Source organism: Dipteris shenzhenensis, chromosome 11 (assembly GCF_047967505.1).
Source record: "Dipteris shenzhenensis isolate YYH24624 ecotype China chromosome 11, Dip_SZ_1.0, whole genome shotgun sequence".
Taxonomy (NCBI): domain Eukaryota; kingdom Viridiplantae; phylum Streptophyta; class Polypodiopsida; order Gleicheniales; family Dipteridaceae; genus Dipteris; species Dipteris shenzhenensis.
Window position 1 is genome coordinate 6,122,847 of NC_141606.1, and position 17,900 is coordinate 6,140,746.

General features: G+C 44.5%; 1 protein-coding gene across 1 annotated transcript in view; it reads left to right on the forward strand.

The window, feature by feature from the left end:
* The window catches only part of LOC147896540 (wings apart-like protein 2), a 120,727-nt gene that overhangs the window by 56,280 nt on the left and 46,547 nt on the right, over positions 1 to 17,900 (forward strand). The window contains exon 12 of the mRNA XM_087381455.1: positions 9,497 to 9,597. Within this exon, the coding sequence (XP_087237581.1) occupies positions 9,497 to 9,597 (101 nt within the window). The remainder of the gene's footprint in view (positions 1 to 9,496; positions 9,598 to 17,900) is intronic.

Below are 17,900 nucleotides of genomic sequence, written 5' to 3' on the forward strand. Positions count from 1 at the left end.
AAGCACGTCACATCTTGCAGACAGTTCTTTCATTCTTTAGCTGATGCACCTCGAGGGGGGACTGTCACATGTGCTAATAATGCTTCCTATGCTATAAAAGGAATTGCAGATGTGCAGCTCACATCCATTTCAAGCCATCCTGTCACTCTGGCAAATGTTCTTTTTGTGCCTGGAATTTAAGTCAACTTGATTTCAATTTCAGCAATTGCCACTTCAGGTTTCAGAGTGATTTTTGATGGCTACAGATGTCTAGTTTATGATCTTCGTGATGAGTTCTCACTGGCACTTTGCAAAAGGGGCTTTATCACCTTGATCATCACTCAGCTGCACTTTCTATTGAAGCATTTGCTAATTCAGATTCACAGCTTGTTGAAACTCATCTTTGGCATGAGAGAATGGGCCATCTCAATTATAGAGCTCTTGCAAAGCTATATTCAGAGCAGATGGCAAATGATGTACCTCAAACTCACAGAGTTTCCAAACATGTGTGTGAGGGTTGTCTTTTGGGTAAGACGCATCGGTTTCATTTTCAAAAGACTTGTCTAAAACTCTCACAAAGGAAATTGCAGCTAGTGCACAGTGATGTCTGTGGCCCAATGAGGACGAATGCCATTGGGGGGTACAAGTATTTAATGACTCTCATTGATGACTTCACAAGATATTGCTGGGTATATCCTTTAAATGCCAAATTTGAAGTTTTCTTATGCTTTCAGAGGTGGCTGAATATGGTTGAGAATGAATCAGGATGCAAGCTTGTCACCCTCAACATAGATAGGGGGGGAGGGTATATGTCAAAGGAGTTTGATGCATTTTTGTCTTCACGAGGCATTGTTCACTCATGCACTACTGCTTACACTCCTCAGCAGAATCCTGTTTCTGAAAGGAAAAACAGGTCCACAATGGAGATGGCTAGATGCATGCTTAAGGCCAAGTCTTTGCCCAATAAATTTTGGCTTGATGCAGTGATGTGTGCCAACTATGTGCTGAATAGATCACCTACAAGGGCATTGAAGACTGTTACACCTTTTGAAGCATGGAAAGGCAGGAAGCCTTCACTTTCACACATGAGAGTTTTTGGGTCTCTTGCATATGTTCATGTACCATCTCAGCTGAGACATAAGCTTGATGACAAGGCAATCAAATGCATATTTATTGGTTACAGCCAGGAGAGCAGAGGGTATCCGTTATACCAACCAAATACTGGGAAGATTATTGTCAGTAGAGATGTAATCTTTGCTGAACATTCAGCTTCTCCTCTTATGGACTGCAAAGCTAAGCCATATGTTGACATGTTTGATGCCTTTGACTCTTGGTTACCTCTGCCTTCCTTAGAGGAAGACTTTGACCAGCAACATGAGCCTCCTGCAGGCCCTCCAACAAGGAATGATCAGCCACTATCCCAAGATCAGCCTTTTGCTGCCTGGACAAGATCAGGGAATAGATAGATGCATGGTCACTTTCTTGAGTTTGCACTCCTTGCTACAGCTTGCAATGAAGAGCCTTTGTGCCATAAAGATGCTTTTGACAGCAAAGAGTGGATGGTTGCAATGAGAGCTGAGTTACAATCCATTGCCAGAAATGACACATGGGAATTAGTAGATCTCCCTCCCGGCAAGCATGCCATTGGTACCCGGTGGGTCTACAAATTAAAAAGGAAATCTGATGGCAGCATAGATCTATACAAAGCTCGTGTTGTTGCGAAAGGGTATGCCCAACAACAAGGCATTGACTTTGAGGAGACATCTGGTCCCACATCTAGGATTACTACCATTAGATGTGTCATTGCCATTGCAGCCCATCATTATTGGCAAGTGCACCAACTTGACATCAAAATTGCTTTTCTTCATGGGGATCTGCAGGAAGAAGTCTGTGTCACACAACCTCCTGGCTTTGAGGTTGTTAATTCTGAAAACAAGGTATGCCAGTTTAGAAAAGCCCTTTATGGTCTGAAGCAGGCACCCCGGGCATGGTATGCCGAAATTCATGCACACTTACTATCTCTTGGTTTTCAGAATAGCCCCACAGAACCCACTGTTTATGTCCGTGGGAGTGGATCTGATTTTTTAATGCTGATTTTATATGTGGATGATATGCTCATCACGGGACCAGATAATGAGCATATTGCAGCTTTCAAGGCTGATTTGCAGCAGGTTTTTGAAATGCCAGACATGGGACAGCTCCACTATTATTTGGGCATTCAGTTTGCTCATGTTGAGGGGGGTATCATGATGTCATAGTCCAAGTATATTGGACAGCTCCTTGATTGTTTTCAGTTCGAGGATTGCAAGCCAATCTCTACTCCAGTGGACTCTGGCTTTAAATTTGAAGCTCATGATGGGAGCCCACCATGTGATATCACTCTTTATCAGCAGGCTGTTGGATTCCTTATTTATTTATGTCACACCAGACCTGACTTACAGTATGCAGTATCTCAGCTCAGCAGATTCATGCACTGTGCACATGCCCAGTTCACAGCATTGGCAGGCAGTGAAGAGAGTCTTCATATATCTCAGAGGCACTCAGGATTTAGCCCTCTTCTATGGTGATCAGGGTTCACTTACCATGCATGCTTACACGGATAGTGACTGGGCAGGATGTTCCGACACCAGAGTGTCACATACAGGCAGTTGTTTTTTGCTTGGCAATTCACATATGTCTTGGCTTAGCAAGGAGCAACCAACAGTTGCCACATCTAGCTGTGAGGCTGAGTACAGGGCAGCTTTCACCGCTATAGTAGAGTGTGTTTGGCTTCGCCAGTTACTTACAGATCTTGGTATTCGGCAGACATCCTCCACTATGGTCTACACTGACAGCTAGAGTGCTTTGGCCATTGCGCGTAACCTAGTGTTTCATGCGTGTACCAAGCATATTGAAGCTCACTATCATTATGTTCGGGAGCGGTTGTCAGCAGGAGACATAGAGTTGTCCTTTCTTTCCACAGAGGACAACATAGCAGATATGTTTACAAAGGCACTTCCTCATCCCAAGTTCGAAGTCTTCCGATAGGCTTTACACTTGGTTCCCTTTGTTACATGATCTGACATCCCTTGTACATGCATAGGTGGCTATATCCTTTTGGATGAACATGTGCCACCATGACTAGAAAATACCAGGTATTCTGAGACGATTCCATAATACTTCAGCCCATCCCATGGAGGGGGGTTTGTAGGCCATCTTCTGGTGGTTTTAGTGATGCCCTATAGGCCATGGCATGTGCCTAGTAGGCATAAATATAGACACTTATAGTTTTAGTGCCTTTTAGGCCACATAGGACACTTAGTCCTATGTGACACCTAGGACACTTAGTCCTAGGTCTAGGTACAAGTACTTTGTACTCTTTCTTTTCTACTACTCTAGTTGACGTGATGGCTGATTCTCATCGACTCTTTGGACCTTGTATTCTCTCTTTTGCATATCGATCCTACAAACCCCAAGTGTAACCCGCCATAAAAAGGACTTTTGTCGAAGAGGGAGTTTGGAATCCCAAATGTGATGCAATCTTGTCTACCACCACCGAGAGGAGCGCGTAATAGACCCGATGCAATGAGCAGAAAAAGAACCCAAGGGGGAGGCAGCAGAATCTGATAAAAAGATGCAACCGTGATATCAGCTAATGGTAATGCACGGGAAGCATGATGATCTGATTGGAGAACTTAGTCTTTGAGGTGATCAAGAATCTCAAGATGAGGTACTGGTTGAAAATCACAGAGCATCTGTGATAATAAATGCCATAAAGGCCTATAATGCTGTCCCAAAGCATACTGTCTGAGAGCTGCAGGAAAAGAGAGAACCATAGCAGCTGCATCTAGTACGTCTTCCACATGGTAGATACCTTTAGACCAAAGATAATAAGGTCCATCATAATGCTTTCACTCAATATTGGGCTTGATTGGATCGATGGTACATGCTCCATGGAGCACAGTTTGATGATTTTACATGTGAGATGGATTTGGATTATACTTTGTGCCTATCTGATCACTTTCCGGTTTATATGACCTTACATTTTGGTATGCCATTGCATGATGTGCAGTGGCCTTGCAAAAAACTTTCATTGGTCAATAACTCTTATATGAGGCACCATGCCTTTCAAGTTATGGTCAAAGCTCTCATTCATAGACTTGGATTGCATGCTGTTGTCAGTGCAGAGTGGGCATGGGACCGTTTCTCATTGGGTATGTAGGATTTGATTAAAGATTATGGCAAATGCTACCTAGGCGACTTGTGTCGCAAAGTGGGAGATGCAAAGGCTCTAATTCAGTATTTTACTTCTGCAGCGTAGCAGCCCCTATTGTCCATGATGACCAATCTGCTTATCAAGCAGCCCTTCATTGCTTGGCTGAGAATGATCAATGGAGGTTAAGAAAATGGTAGCTTCGCTCTCATCAGAAAGCCATCCAGGACACAAGCTGCTCTTCCAAGGATTTCTTCAAAAGCCTTCGTGCTTCTTGCCGTATGCATTCTTTGTAGCGGGTGGTCTGCTAGAATGGTTCATGGACGATGAATTGGCAACAACTTGATGATGCGGTGTAGGAATAATTTTTTGACATGTTTGCAGCTCCTCTTGCTACTCTACTCGTAGAGGTTAATGCTCACTGTTTTTCTTGAAATGTTCAACTAGTTCTCTCTTAGGAGGATGCACATAAGCTGGAGCTGTCTTTTACTGATAAGAAATTGAACAGCATTGCCTAAGTTGGGGCACTATGAATCTCCCAGTTGGAATGGCCTCACAGTTGAGTTCTTTGCTGAATTTTGGGATCAGCTGAGCCGTGTCCTGTTACACATGATTATCAATGCTTGCCTTCATCGTGGAAAAGGGATGTCTGCGTATGATTCCAAAAAAGCCCCCATACCTATATTTGTCAGATTGGCGGCCCATCACATTAATGCTTAACTGATTTCCAAAATGCAGGTCTTACATATATCACATTTCTTGTATATAGGCTTGTACCTGCGTATTATGGCTTTGTTCCTTGTTCGTAGATCATGGACAATATTGCAAATGCTTATGTAGGCATTGAATATGCCAAATACACCCATCAGGATGTTTTGATACTTTGCACATGCAATATATGTTGAGGTGCATGCTATTTATGATGCCGATTGGATATGCTTTGGATGGTCAAAGTTGCCACAAACCCCATTTTTCATCAAGTGTTATGCACAACTGCCAAAAAATAGTATTTGAGGTGTGTTATTGAACACGCACATATTTTATGGGTAAAATACTTTGAACCTATGTTGAATACTTTTCAAATTTTAATGCCCATCGGATATGCTGTGGATGGTTAAACTCCCCACAAACCCCTTTTTTCAGCAAGAGTCATGTACAACTGCCAAAAAGCACGCTCTGAGACACTGTCAAATGAGATTTTATTGCTGATGTTATTTGGATGTTGGGTTTTGGATCTAGGATGCAAAATGACTGGCTTTATGAAGATGGCATGGCTTGTTGCCTTTTATCTGATGCTCTCTCTTCTTCTTGGACCTTAGGACGCTCTGTTTGTCAAGGCTTTCCTCTCAGTGCCTTGCTTTTTGCAGTTACTACTCATCCACAGTTGATGCATATGGATGCTTTAGTTCGCGGCAGTGTTTGCATCGCATTGGCTTTCCAAGAAGCACACCTTTTGTAAGCAAGGCTTATGCAGATGATTCCTTTTTCTTTTGACAGAACTTGGAAGCAGATGTTAGGTATCTTATGCGGATGTTGGATTTGTTTGGTCTTGTAGCTGGGCTGAACGTGAATTTCAGTAAATCAAAACTTTTGCCTCTGTGTGAGTGTGGTTGGCATTGCCTTTTATGGCCTGACCTCTTGCTCGATGCGCCATTTAGGTTACCCTACTGGATGGCACATCTCTTTGCTACAAGAGAGACTGTGGGTGCTACAAAATTTTTTTCGCAAGCTGGATTACTGGAAATTGTCTACATGGCCACTACATGTTCTACTACGGATTGTGCAGCCCATTCTCATTATTCCCTTGTCTTCTTTGGACATTCAGAAATTTATCACTAATTTCATGGAATGACTTTGGCGCACTAGACACGATCGTAAGGTGCTTCGTTTACTCAAGCACAATTATATTTGTTCACACAGGATGCATGGGGTTTGGAACATTCTTAATATTCATACTCATATGTTAGCTCACAAGGCCATGCTCTTGATTTTCTTTTTGGAGCAGCATGAGCCTTGGCTCTAACGCTTTCTTGTATGGTTGGCTCTCTCTATACGGATGCTTCCAGTCATTAGATTGTGGCTATCTCTGATGTTATTTTTGGCCATTTCCATGGATGTATTCCTGGCTGTCTCTTGTCTACTTGCCTGATTCGTGATTGGCAGCAATTTTTGGCTTATTTGCATTGGTCAAGTTGGCCTCCAGATTCTGCAATACCCTTTGTCTCAGAGCCTTTATTGGAGCCGAGTCTTTGCTCCTCCTTTAGCCTTCAGCCTCGAAAGGTGTACTTTTTGCATTGCTTGGGTGTTTCTACAGTGGATGATGTGTTAGATGATCGGCGCTGCACTCTTTCTTTTCCTTAGGCTAGGAGACATTATTTTTAGGTTTGCATCACATGCCTATTTGGCGCATTCTCTCTACATGCTGCAACCTTTTCAGCCTGTACCGTGCTTGTTTACTGCTCTTCCTCTATTCGATTGGAAGTTCGATCGAGCACTTCCGGATTACTTCTCTTTTTTATTTGTTGATCTTTCTGCCAAGAAAGCCTATCGTCTATTACTTCTACAGCCATGGATTCAAGGATATGGGAATCACTTTTGGCATCTAAACAAGTCTCTCACTTGGTGGAAGGTTTGTCTTCGCGCACATTTGGGGTAGTAAGCTTCTTCGCATGTAGTGGGTTTTCTTGCGGTATTGTTTGGTGTGGGTATTACACTATGCCATGAGCATGAATCTCACTTAAAAGCTCCCCAAACTCACGAGGTGATACTTCATTGGGCTGCCCGGCATATAGCTTATTTGGCAGGTCCTACTTGTTCATATCCGAGGGAGACGGTGCTGCATCTTTTGTGGATTTGTCCTATTGCTCGTGATTTTCTTCCCAGGTTGAGGATTGGTCTTCATGTTTGTTTTCCCGAGATTTCTTTTGGCAGGCAGCTCTGGTTGTTTGGCAGATATGCCTCTATGCCCAACTATACTAAGTTCTTTAGCTGATGTCGCTCTTGGGCTCTGTGGTCCTTATATCGTGCTCGTAACATTCGACTATATGAGCACTCTTTGGTGGATGTTTATCATTTATTCCGTTCCAACTTGCATTGGTCTCTCCAGGACGCACATTTGAGTAGCACCATTAGTTTGAAGTACAGGTGTCCCATAACCCCATCCTCTTAGGGCTCGATTTGAAGAGATTGCCTCTTTTGTGGGCACTCTAGGAGAATAGATATCATCCTTGACATAGACTCTGGTCGCCATATTGTTTTATGTTGATGAGACGAGGTGATGATTTCAAACACAATAGGGGGATTGTAAAGGTAGATAGCAGCACTACTTTCACGAACATGAAGATCGACCTCTAAAAATGACGCTTACAATCTCCGACATTGATTCGACCAACTTCATCTTCATTCTTGCTAGGGAGCCAATTGAGATTGTTAGATCCTATGCCAACTTGAAATACATCTTTACAGGAAACTAGTAGCCAAGGCACTGTCTCACTAGCAAGGTTGGAGCGATAATGCTTTAGGCTCACTAGGATCATGTAAATGGAAAATGCCTCTCCTTTTACTCACGAGTCATGCCAAATAGCTGTTTATGCAATTGCTTTCTGGGCAATGGACTTCAAGAGATGAGTGGGTTGCATTCTAGAGGCTAGACATAATGATGCTCTCATGCATCATCCAGCTTAGAAATACACTTCACATGACATCACACTCTCAGGGTTTGCAGCAAGACCTCCACTCACAGATACCTCTTTTCAAATTATCAGATTTTTAGATGGAGCTTTATAGTATGGGCAAAGAGGCTAAGCAATTGAGGGGGATGACAGGTGCTATTATGCATGGGCCATCAGATGGTTTCGCTCTAGGGCATGGCTATTGGCCACCTCCCCTCATCGTAGTACTCGCTTCATACCCCCTTCTTGCACCTATCACTATAGGATATTCACTAGGTCATTTGAGACAATTTATGGCAGGTATACATTCAAAGAAAGTGAGTCTTCCCATTAGACACATGTTAGCAAGGCATTAGATTGAAAGCACTTCCATCATCTGTTTGAGGATGGATTCATTCAAACACTAGGAAACTACCATGGATAAGCTCCAAATATTAATCCGACCTTCCAAACTGACGCTCGCCGTGAGGTTTGGGCCACACGACACTAAAGAGATTTGAGACTTATATGTGGATGAGACAAAGCAGCATGCATACAAGACCAAAAGCTGAAATACATCATGTCCAGCTATAACCCCATATAGTGGAACAAGCAGTGTGGATTTATGTGTGTGTGGCTGGCTGTGTAGTTGGCTGGTGTGTATGGTTTGCTGGCTCTGTGTGGGTGTGTGTGTGTGTGTGTGTTGGTGTGTCTTTAGGCTTAGAGTTTGTTGTGTGGGTAATGTGTGCGTGTGTGGCTGTGGTTTTTCCCCCTCGAAAATATTGTTCAACTCCATTTGGACACTAGGAGCCATAATTATTTGAAAATAGTATAGCCATTATGTAAGGAGAGAGAGCCATAATATTTGCATATGCAAGGAGAGAGAGCCATGATGTGAGGAGGGATAGCCATAATATATTGCAAGATAGTCCAGTCTCCAGCTCAGCCCAGTGGGTACCCAAGATTCTCTTTCCCATATTTGGGTGTAGAAAGCACTAAACCATGGAGTACTCCTGCTCCTCCGGAAAGTTAACCTCGCTTTTGTGAAGGCTGTTAGGTGGAAAGAATCATGACGATGAATTGAGCTAGAGAGTAGGTAGTAAGGAAGAAGAAAATGTACGGAAGGAAAAAAGTTGAATTTACGACAGGCATATTGATTGGGGATCGTCATGAACAAGGAGGAGGGCAGGTGAAGGGAGCAGGGAGAGGCAGCAAGGAGAGATGGTGAGGGAGGAGAATTGAGAAGGACAAGAAATCTGCAGCTTGAATTCTTTGACACGCTTGTTTAGGTTTCAGTCTCATTGAGCCTTGCATTTAGTGAATTGTCTTCTATCTTTGAGATACTATTTGAAGCAGTAGGTGTTATTGAATATGTTGGAAGCTAAATATGGTGCTAACAACAGACGGAAAGGATGTGGATGCATTTGTATCTGCTTGATATTCCTTAGTTTCTGTTTGCTGAATTCAGGAACTTATAAATTTTCTGTAATTGATATGTATTCGCCTCTGGACTTGTTTGAGAGTGGATGGTGATCTAGTGTCAACCGTTTGGCCTTACCTGCTGTCTGTATTGTGATGTCAATAAATATAAGGAAATGTATCCTATGTTTCTGGGACCTGTTACTGCATCACACTGGCATAAATCTGTGGACAAAATTGCATTTCTGTGAACCAGATTGATGCTGAGAGCAACTTCAAACAAGGACAGCAGGAAGCTGAAAACATGATTCTGGAAGCTTATTCAGCTTTACTACTTGCCTTTCTATCAAAAGAAAGGTAAGGTTTTGGCAGTGGTACACATGTAAGATTTATGTTTTGTGGAACTTTGTAAGACTGGTTGGAAGTGACTGCTGATTGAAAGTGAATCCCCGATTATAAGAAGTACCTGTGGCTTGTTGTTGGCATATGTTCAGTCTACAGACTAGCTTAAATCTCGAAGTTCTAAGGGTGAGAGGGGGCTCTCTGGAGCTTATTGTAATGCCTTAAATTCCATATTTTTTAAAGACTAAAAAATTCATAGTTCCTGATAGGAATACAGAAGATGAACCAATGTGTCAATCTTTTGGTGGATGCTGTCATATCATGCTCTCAACGTCATTGTCCAATGTTTGAGTGCTCTTTCTCGTGAGCTTTTCTAATTCATACTTTGGTTGTATTTCCTAGTGCATACTTAGACTCTGCCTCTATTTTACTTCTGTATGAATGTTAAGGTAACTGGTGTCACGCTTTTAGCTGTTCCACCTGCAAGAGAGAGATGAGGGCATCTACCCACAGTTAAATTTATTTTGTAAAGCCAGGCATAGAGGTGTACTGATCAAGTCCCAATACTGCCTGAAGAAAACTTCGCCTGGTTATTTAGCTCCCTTGACTCCAACCAGGTCCTAAAGGTGTGTAGCTGCAAGAGATTCTCTCGAATGACCTGGTTGGTGTGTGGCCCGATCGGGATGGTGGGTGGGAGTACTGGAGGGGCATCTAAACTGTACTGAAAAGAAGGTATCCTATCGATGTGAAACTCTGGTCTCACAAACCATCTGTGAGTGCGTGCATACCAACATCGCTCGTCTCCCTCTGCTGCCAACCTCATGGAGGAATCGAGAGCTAGCCATGGCAACCTATGTCTCCCTGATGTGCAGTCCCCATATGATCTTACCCGGTGTAGATATGTGATGGTCTGAAAGGCTGCATCTAGCTGGAGTGGAGAAGCACCAAATGATGTGATGTGGTACAGATGGTTTCCCTCGGATCATCCGTGAGAGCATGAGGATCTGCAAGCGCTCCACCCGTGTCCACTCTATCTCTGACATGTCAGGTCCCCAACAAGGGCTGCCATACATACCGGCTGGTCAGACCAAGGAGTCGAAGAGAAGAGCCTTGGTCCGAGGGTCCTGAAAGTGTGAGTGGAAGCATTGCCTCTCTAGCCGAGCCAGTGAGGTGTATCCTCTGCTCAGTCTGGCCTGCATTGTTGGTCTCATCGTGAAGATTGGGCCGGAGAAGATGACTCCCAAGTAAGTGTATGAGGATACGATCTCAACTGGTGACCCAACGAAAGTAAACTGCTTCCGTTGCATGATTGCTTGAGAGGTGTGAAAGATCATGATCTTGGTCTTGCCAAGGTTGACCTCCAAATCATGGGATAGACAAAAAGCCTGCAGTGTATCCAGGTGTCGCTGGAGCCCCTCGGGTGTGGATGATGAGTGCCACGTCATCTGCATAAAGAAGAATCCTGATGATGATCTCGGCAAGTGAGCCGGTTCCTCCGAACGCCCCCATGAAAGTCTCCAGCTTATCGATGTAGAGGTCAAACAGGGTTGGTGATAAGGGACAACCCTGTTTGACCCCTATGGTACTCAAGATCTCATCTGTCCAACCTGCGTCTGTCTGAACTTGGCCTGAGACTCTCTCATAAAGTGCCATGACTGCCTAGATGGTCTTCTGATCAAATCCCAGTGTCTGTAGGCGTGTGATGAGACGAGCTCGAGGTACTGTGTCAAAGGCTTTGCGGAAATCCACAAAGCAGCAATATACCCTCTCCTTTCGTGATTTGGCCTCCTCAATGACACTCCTAAGTGTGAGTCATAGTTACTAGGGAACGTGCACGCCAATGGAACGCCAACACCCTAGGGAACGGGAACGCCAAAATCCTAGGGGACGGGAACGGGAAGGGAATGCCACATCACCATACTCATTCAAAAGCACACTATATGCACAATTGCTTTTGGACAAAATTTGGAGTCAGGATGTCAAGACATAAGAAAAATCCTAATGATAGATGAATTGGGACTCCAAATTTGGAGTGAGGAACTTAGGATATAAACAAAATCCTCATGATAGACAAGACTTAGGTTGGGGAACTAGACGTTCCATAGGTGTTCTTCAGTGTTCCGTAGCCGTTCCAGAAGTTTGAAGTTCCATAGGCATTCCATAACCATTTCTGAAGGGAACGCCGTTCTAGCGTTCCACAGCTACGGAACGGGGTTCCCTGGCAACTATGGTGTGAGTATGTGATCCATAGTCCCATGGTCTCGCCTGAAACCGGCTTGACCCTCTGCTCTAAGCCCTCTCATCTCTCTGAACAGGCTGACCGACGCATCCAATACAGCTGCATAGATCTTGGACATCACATGTCCAATCATGATAGTCCTGTAGTTACTCCGGTCCATGGGATCCCCTGCCTTGTGGATGGGGGTAATGGGGTTGAGTGTCCGAGTGTGGGGGAAGCCAAGGCAAACAGCGTCATTGAATAGCTTTGCTAGGATCGGGGCTAAAGTGTCGATCCCATATGCGATAAACTTAGTGCATAGCTCGGCCATTGTGCAGTTTCAATGTCGCGTCCTTGACCCCCCCTCTAGTGAATAACGTGCAAGTGGTGGGGCCAGGTGTGTGTGAGATCTGGAGTGGGCTGGTGTGGGACGTCATAAAGATGGTGTGCATACGTGTGCTAGACTCTCGTGTCGGTGAGGGAAGATGGAGACCTATGCTCAAGGAATCTCCGTAAAAAATCCTTAGAGTTGTTGCTGTACAAGATGTTCAGCTGCTCCTCCTCATTTCAACGAAGAAATGCATGCTTCTTCCGACGTACGAGACGTCGGTACTTGCGTACCGTGTTTGGTGTGTTCGGGAGGTGACATCTGGTTTCAAGTCAGAGCTGTCGGCGATAAACCTTGCACCTCTCATCGTACCAGTTGTTGCAGGGTACAGAACCAAGAGGTGGTGGTCTAGTGGACCGTGGTGTGTGGGGAAAGATTTGGAGGGCAGCCTCGTGGAGTGTGCGACTAATCAGGGCAGCACGGTCCTCTGTGAGTGGTATGTGATCGATGTAGATTAGGAGGTCGTGTGTGTGGCGTGGCTAAGCGTGGGGTGGCGATAGTGAAGAATAGATATGTGTGGTCAGTTCCTGGAGGGAGTGGTGCTACAGTGAAGTCGGTGATACATGAAGTGAAGGTAGGGGATCCCATGATGTAATCTACTATACTAGTGCCCCCCGTGTGGAAAGCAAGTAAAACCACTTGAGAAGAGCCATAGGTCAAGCCTGTTGTAGATGATGAGATCATGCATCCTGCCCAGATCAAGGAGCGCGTGTCCATATGGTGTAATAGGCCCGTGTCGGTCCGACGAGGTCTTGGTCATACCTGCTCTGTCTAGGTCCATGTTTGGTAGCATGATAGAGTCGTCTTGGAAGTCCAGGAGTGGTGCCTGGCGCGTGCTCGTCCTGGTATTGAAGTCCCCAACAAGGAGAACTTCCCTGCGGGCTGAAAGGTCTGGAATATCTTGATGTAAGGGTGCATATGGCGATGTCTCACCCTCCTCTCGTGCCACTCTGGCGAAGTGGGATGTGTCTGGCGGGAAGTAGCATATTGTTATGAAAAGGTCACGGGTGTCTGTGCATAACACCTCGGAGCTATCTTTGAATAGACAATAGAATCGTCCCCTGATCTCATAGTAAACGGGGCATCTGAAGATGAAACGTTCCTTTAACTCAACCTCGTGTAGACTACATAGAGTACAAATACGCCCCTCTGCTCAGCCACACTCAATGCGGAGCCTATGTGAAGAGACCCGAAGCTGCCCAATGGAGATCCTCAATGAATGGGGTAATTGCAATGATGATCCTCAACGAATGGGGTAAGTGAACCCGTGTATACCCTAGTGGGTCAATAAACCCCTCATCTGAGATATTTAGGCAATGATCTTTGTAGAAGCTAAGCTTCACAGGGAGCTCAGCTAGTTCTAACCAGGTCCAGAATGTGTGTAGCTATAGAAGATCCTCACGTATGACCTGGTTGACCTCATGATACTGCAGTCGGGAGAATGGTGCATCAATTTTGTACTGGAAAGGAGGAAGTCTATCCTTATGTAACCCAAGTTGCTCAAACCATCTCACTGTGTGCGCATACCAGTATCTCTGGTCACCTGCCACCACTGATAATGCCATGGAGGAGGACAGTGCTAACCACGGTAGTTTGCTGTTATTGGAGGTACGATCTCCGTATGCCTTGAATCGATATAAGTAGGTAATGACTTGGAAAGCTGGATCAAGTTGCAATGGTGAAGACAACTCAGCCTGAATGATTTGGTGAGGTACTTACGGCTTACTTTGAATCATCCGTGATAGCACAAGAACTTGTAGTTGCTCCTCACGGGCCCATTTCGTAATTGACAGGTCTGGACCCCAATAAGGGCTACCATACATCCTTGCTGGTCGAACTAAAGAGTCGAATAGAAGGCATTTGGTCCAAGGGTCCTGAAAATGTGAACGGAAGCATTGCCTCTCCAACCTGGCTAATGAGGCATAGCCTTTGCTCCGCCGAGCCTGCATCGTCGGTTTCATGGTGAAAATGGGTTCGGAAAAGATAACCCCTAGGTATGTATATGTTGAAACAATCTCTACCGGTGACCCGTCAAAGGTGAAACTCTCCCGATGCATCACGACCCGAGATGTATTGAAGATCATAACCTTGCTTTTACCAAGGTTGACCTTTCAGATCATGAGACTTACAGAAAGACTTTACAGCAAGAGAGCATTCCGTCCCACCTAATGCGTGCATGACTGTCTCAAGCTCATTGATGTAAAGGCCAAACAGGATGGGTGATAAAGGGCATCCTTGTTTGACCCCAATCGTACTCGGAATCTCATCTGTCCATGCAGCCCTTGTCCGAATCCTGCCTGAGATACTCATAAAGTGCCATAACTGCCCAGATGACCTCTTGATCATAACCCAAGTCCTACAAGCGCCTGATGAGGTGGGCCCTAGGAACGGTGTCAAAGGCTTTTCGAAAATCCACAAAGCAACAATAAACCCTCTGTCTCTGTGCTCTCACCTCCTCAATGATACATCTGAGCGTGAGAATGTGGTCCATGTGGCATGGTCCCATGATCATGTCGGAACCCAGCCTGCCCATATGCTTTGAGCCCCCACATCTTTGCAAATCGGCTGACCTTAGAAGCAAGCACGGATGCATAGATCTTGGACATGACATGCCCAATCATAATGGTCATGTAGTTCCCCTGGTTCATGGGATCCCCTGCCTTGTGGATAGGTGAGATAGTGTTAAGATTCCAAGTGCTTGGAATGTAAGAAATCCTAGATTTACTATATTTAGAACTGTGCTAAGGAACAGAAAAGAGACTGAGATAGCAGAGAGCAAAGGAATAACTATATTGCTTGAATGTCTGTAGGGTGGATGTGATTGTCATCCATACAATTTGGCCTCTCTTATATAGAGAGTGAAGAGTCACACATGAAAAGGTGTGTACTCCAAAGGGTATGTGCATGAAGAGGTGTGTACCCCTTGTGAAGGGTGTGACCCTTGATGAGAGGGTACATTACAATAGGAATGTCTCTTCATTAGAATGCCTCTTGTGAAGGGTTATGCCTCATTAGGAAGTGTCCCGTCGAAAGGGCAAGTGTCCCGTCGAAAGGTCATACCCTTCCACAAGTGTCCATTCATTAAACCATCCATAAGTCTAGAAAGAGAAAGGAATACGTCACAGATCGTGACATCCCCTCCCACTCAAAAGAAGACCCTGGTGGAGATAATGAACTGATGTAGAAAATATCATGGTAGATGCTGAAAATACTGCTGTAATAGATCAGGGTACTGCTGTAAGTCTTCATCGGACTGCCAAGTAGCGTCGGAGTCGTCCAGATCTCGCCAAAGAACAAGGAATTCCGTGATAAGTCGATGTCGAGTCTCTCGCTGTCGATGGTCCAGAATACGCTCAGGAATAAGGAGAACATAATCGTCTTCGATTTCTGGAACATAATCACCTGCAGGAGGAACTGCTTCATCGCCTGGAATGTACGTCTTTAGCCAAGAAATATGAAATGTTGGATGGATTTTACCCCATGATGGTGGTAATTCCAATTTATAACTTAAAGGTGAATTTTTCTTGACGATCCGGAAAGGTCCATAGTATCTGGGTCGCAACTTAGGAAACACAGACTTAACCGTCTTATAGCGATGTGGGGCCACAAATAATAGCACCATGTCACCAGTGTTAAATTCCAGGTGACGTCTATGTTTGTTGGCAGACCGTTGATACCGCTCTTGCGCTTTTCGCATATGATCCCTGACTTGCAGTAGAATATCTTGCATTTCTTGAACCAATTGATCAGCTAGGGCCACTCGATGTTGAAGTACAAAATTTGTTGGTACAATCGGAGTGTGTCCATAAGCTGCTTGGAACGGAGTCATGCTGATGGCACTATGGAAAGAGTTATTATAGGCAAACTCAAGGAGTGGTAGATACTCTTCCCAGGCTGCGAGGCGTGACTGAACATAATGTCGAAGCATTTCTTCCAGAACTTGGTTGACTCTTTCAGTCTGTCCATCTGATTCGGGGTGGTAAGCTGAACTGAACAGTAGAGTAGTACCCAAAGATTCGAACAGGGAAATCCAAAAGTGACTGGTAAACTTAGGATCTCTGTCGGATATGATATTCTTGGGTAATCCATGGTGTCGGAAGATATGTTGTATAAAGAGTTTGGCTATGTCCGGGGCCTGTGCACTGCTTTTGCAAGCAACAAAGTGTGCCAATTTGGACAAGCGATCAACAATTACCATAATCTGAGAGTTACCTCTGGAGGATCGTGGTAGTGTTGTAATGAAATCCATGGAAATACTTTCCCACCTTTCAGTTGGAACTGGAAGAGGCTGAAGAAGTCCTGTTGGAAGTCGTCGACTTGCTTTCATTTGTTGACATGATAGACAAGATGTAACCATGTTGATGACATCTCTTTTCATCTGAGGCCAGTAGTATGTTGCACTGAGTAACCGATAAGTCTTATTGATGCCTGGATGGGCAGCATAAGGAACTACATGATGCTCTTTTAACAAAAGACGTCATACAGAAGGTCGTCCGTATAAGAATAGGATGAGAAAATCTTTTGTTCGGAAATCGAAGGTTGATCTTTGGAAAGAACCTGTACTGCGGTGCCGAAGTCTTTATCATTGAAATACTTTCCTTTGAATGAATTCGGAACATCCACAGATAATGTAGAGATTACCATGGCTGATGCTAGAGGTAACCTGCTGAGAGCATCTGCAACTACATTGCGTAGTCCTGTTATGTACTCAATGGTCATGTGAAAGTTGGCCAGAAACTCAACTCAGCGTGCTTGTCGAGCGTTCATGACTGGCTGAGTAAAAATATACTTGAGAGAGTGGTGGTCTGTTTTGACCACAGAGTCGGCACCCATGAGATAATGTTTCCAAGAGCGATAAGCATGTACAACAGCAAGAAACTCCTTATCATAAACCGGATATCGGGTTTGGATATTAGAATGTTTATGGCTGTCAAAAGCAATGACTCTGCCTTCTTGCATCAAGACTGCTCCAGTAGCGATGTCGGAAGCGTCGGTCATGACCTCAAATGGAAGATTTGGGTCAGCAATAGCCATAACTGGTGTAGTAGTGAGTGCTTGCTTGAGTTGTTGGAAACTATACTCTGTTTCGGGAAGCCACTGAAAAATTGCTGTGCTTTTCAATAATTCGGACATAGGAGCTGCGATTTCGGAAAACTGATAGACCTTTGTATGGTAAAAGTTTGCCAATCCGAGAAAAGAGCGGACATCATGAACATTCTTAGGAGTAGGCCAGTTTCGGATTACCTCGACCTTCTTGGGATCCACAGAGATACCTTGAGCTGAAATAACATGTCCCAAATATTCAAGTTGGGTCTTGAAGAACTCACTCTTCTCAATGTTGATGTAGAGAGAATTTGCGCGGAGAACTTCAAAAACTTGGTGAAGATGTTGTTTGTGCTCAAGTAGGGATCTGCTGAAAACGAGGATGTCATCGAGGTAAACGATGACGAACTTATCGAGGAAAGGCCTGAAGATGTCGTTCATTAATATCATGAATGTGGCCGGGGCATTGTTTAACCCAAAAGGCATGACCAAACATTCATAGTGTCCGTACTTTGTTCGAAAAGCTGTCTTGTATTCATCGCCTTCTCGTATACGAATTTGATGATAACCTGAACGAAGATCAATCTTGGAGAATGGTGTTGCATGTAGAAGTTGATCGAAAAGGTCATCAATGCGAGGCAAGGGATACTTGTTTTTGATAGTGAGCTT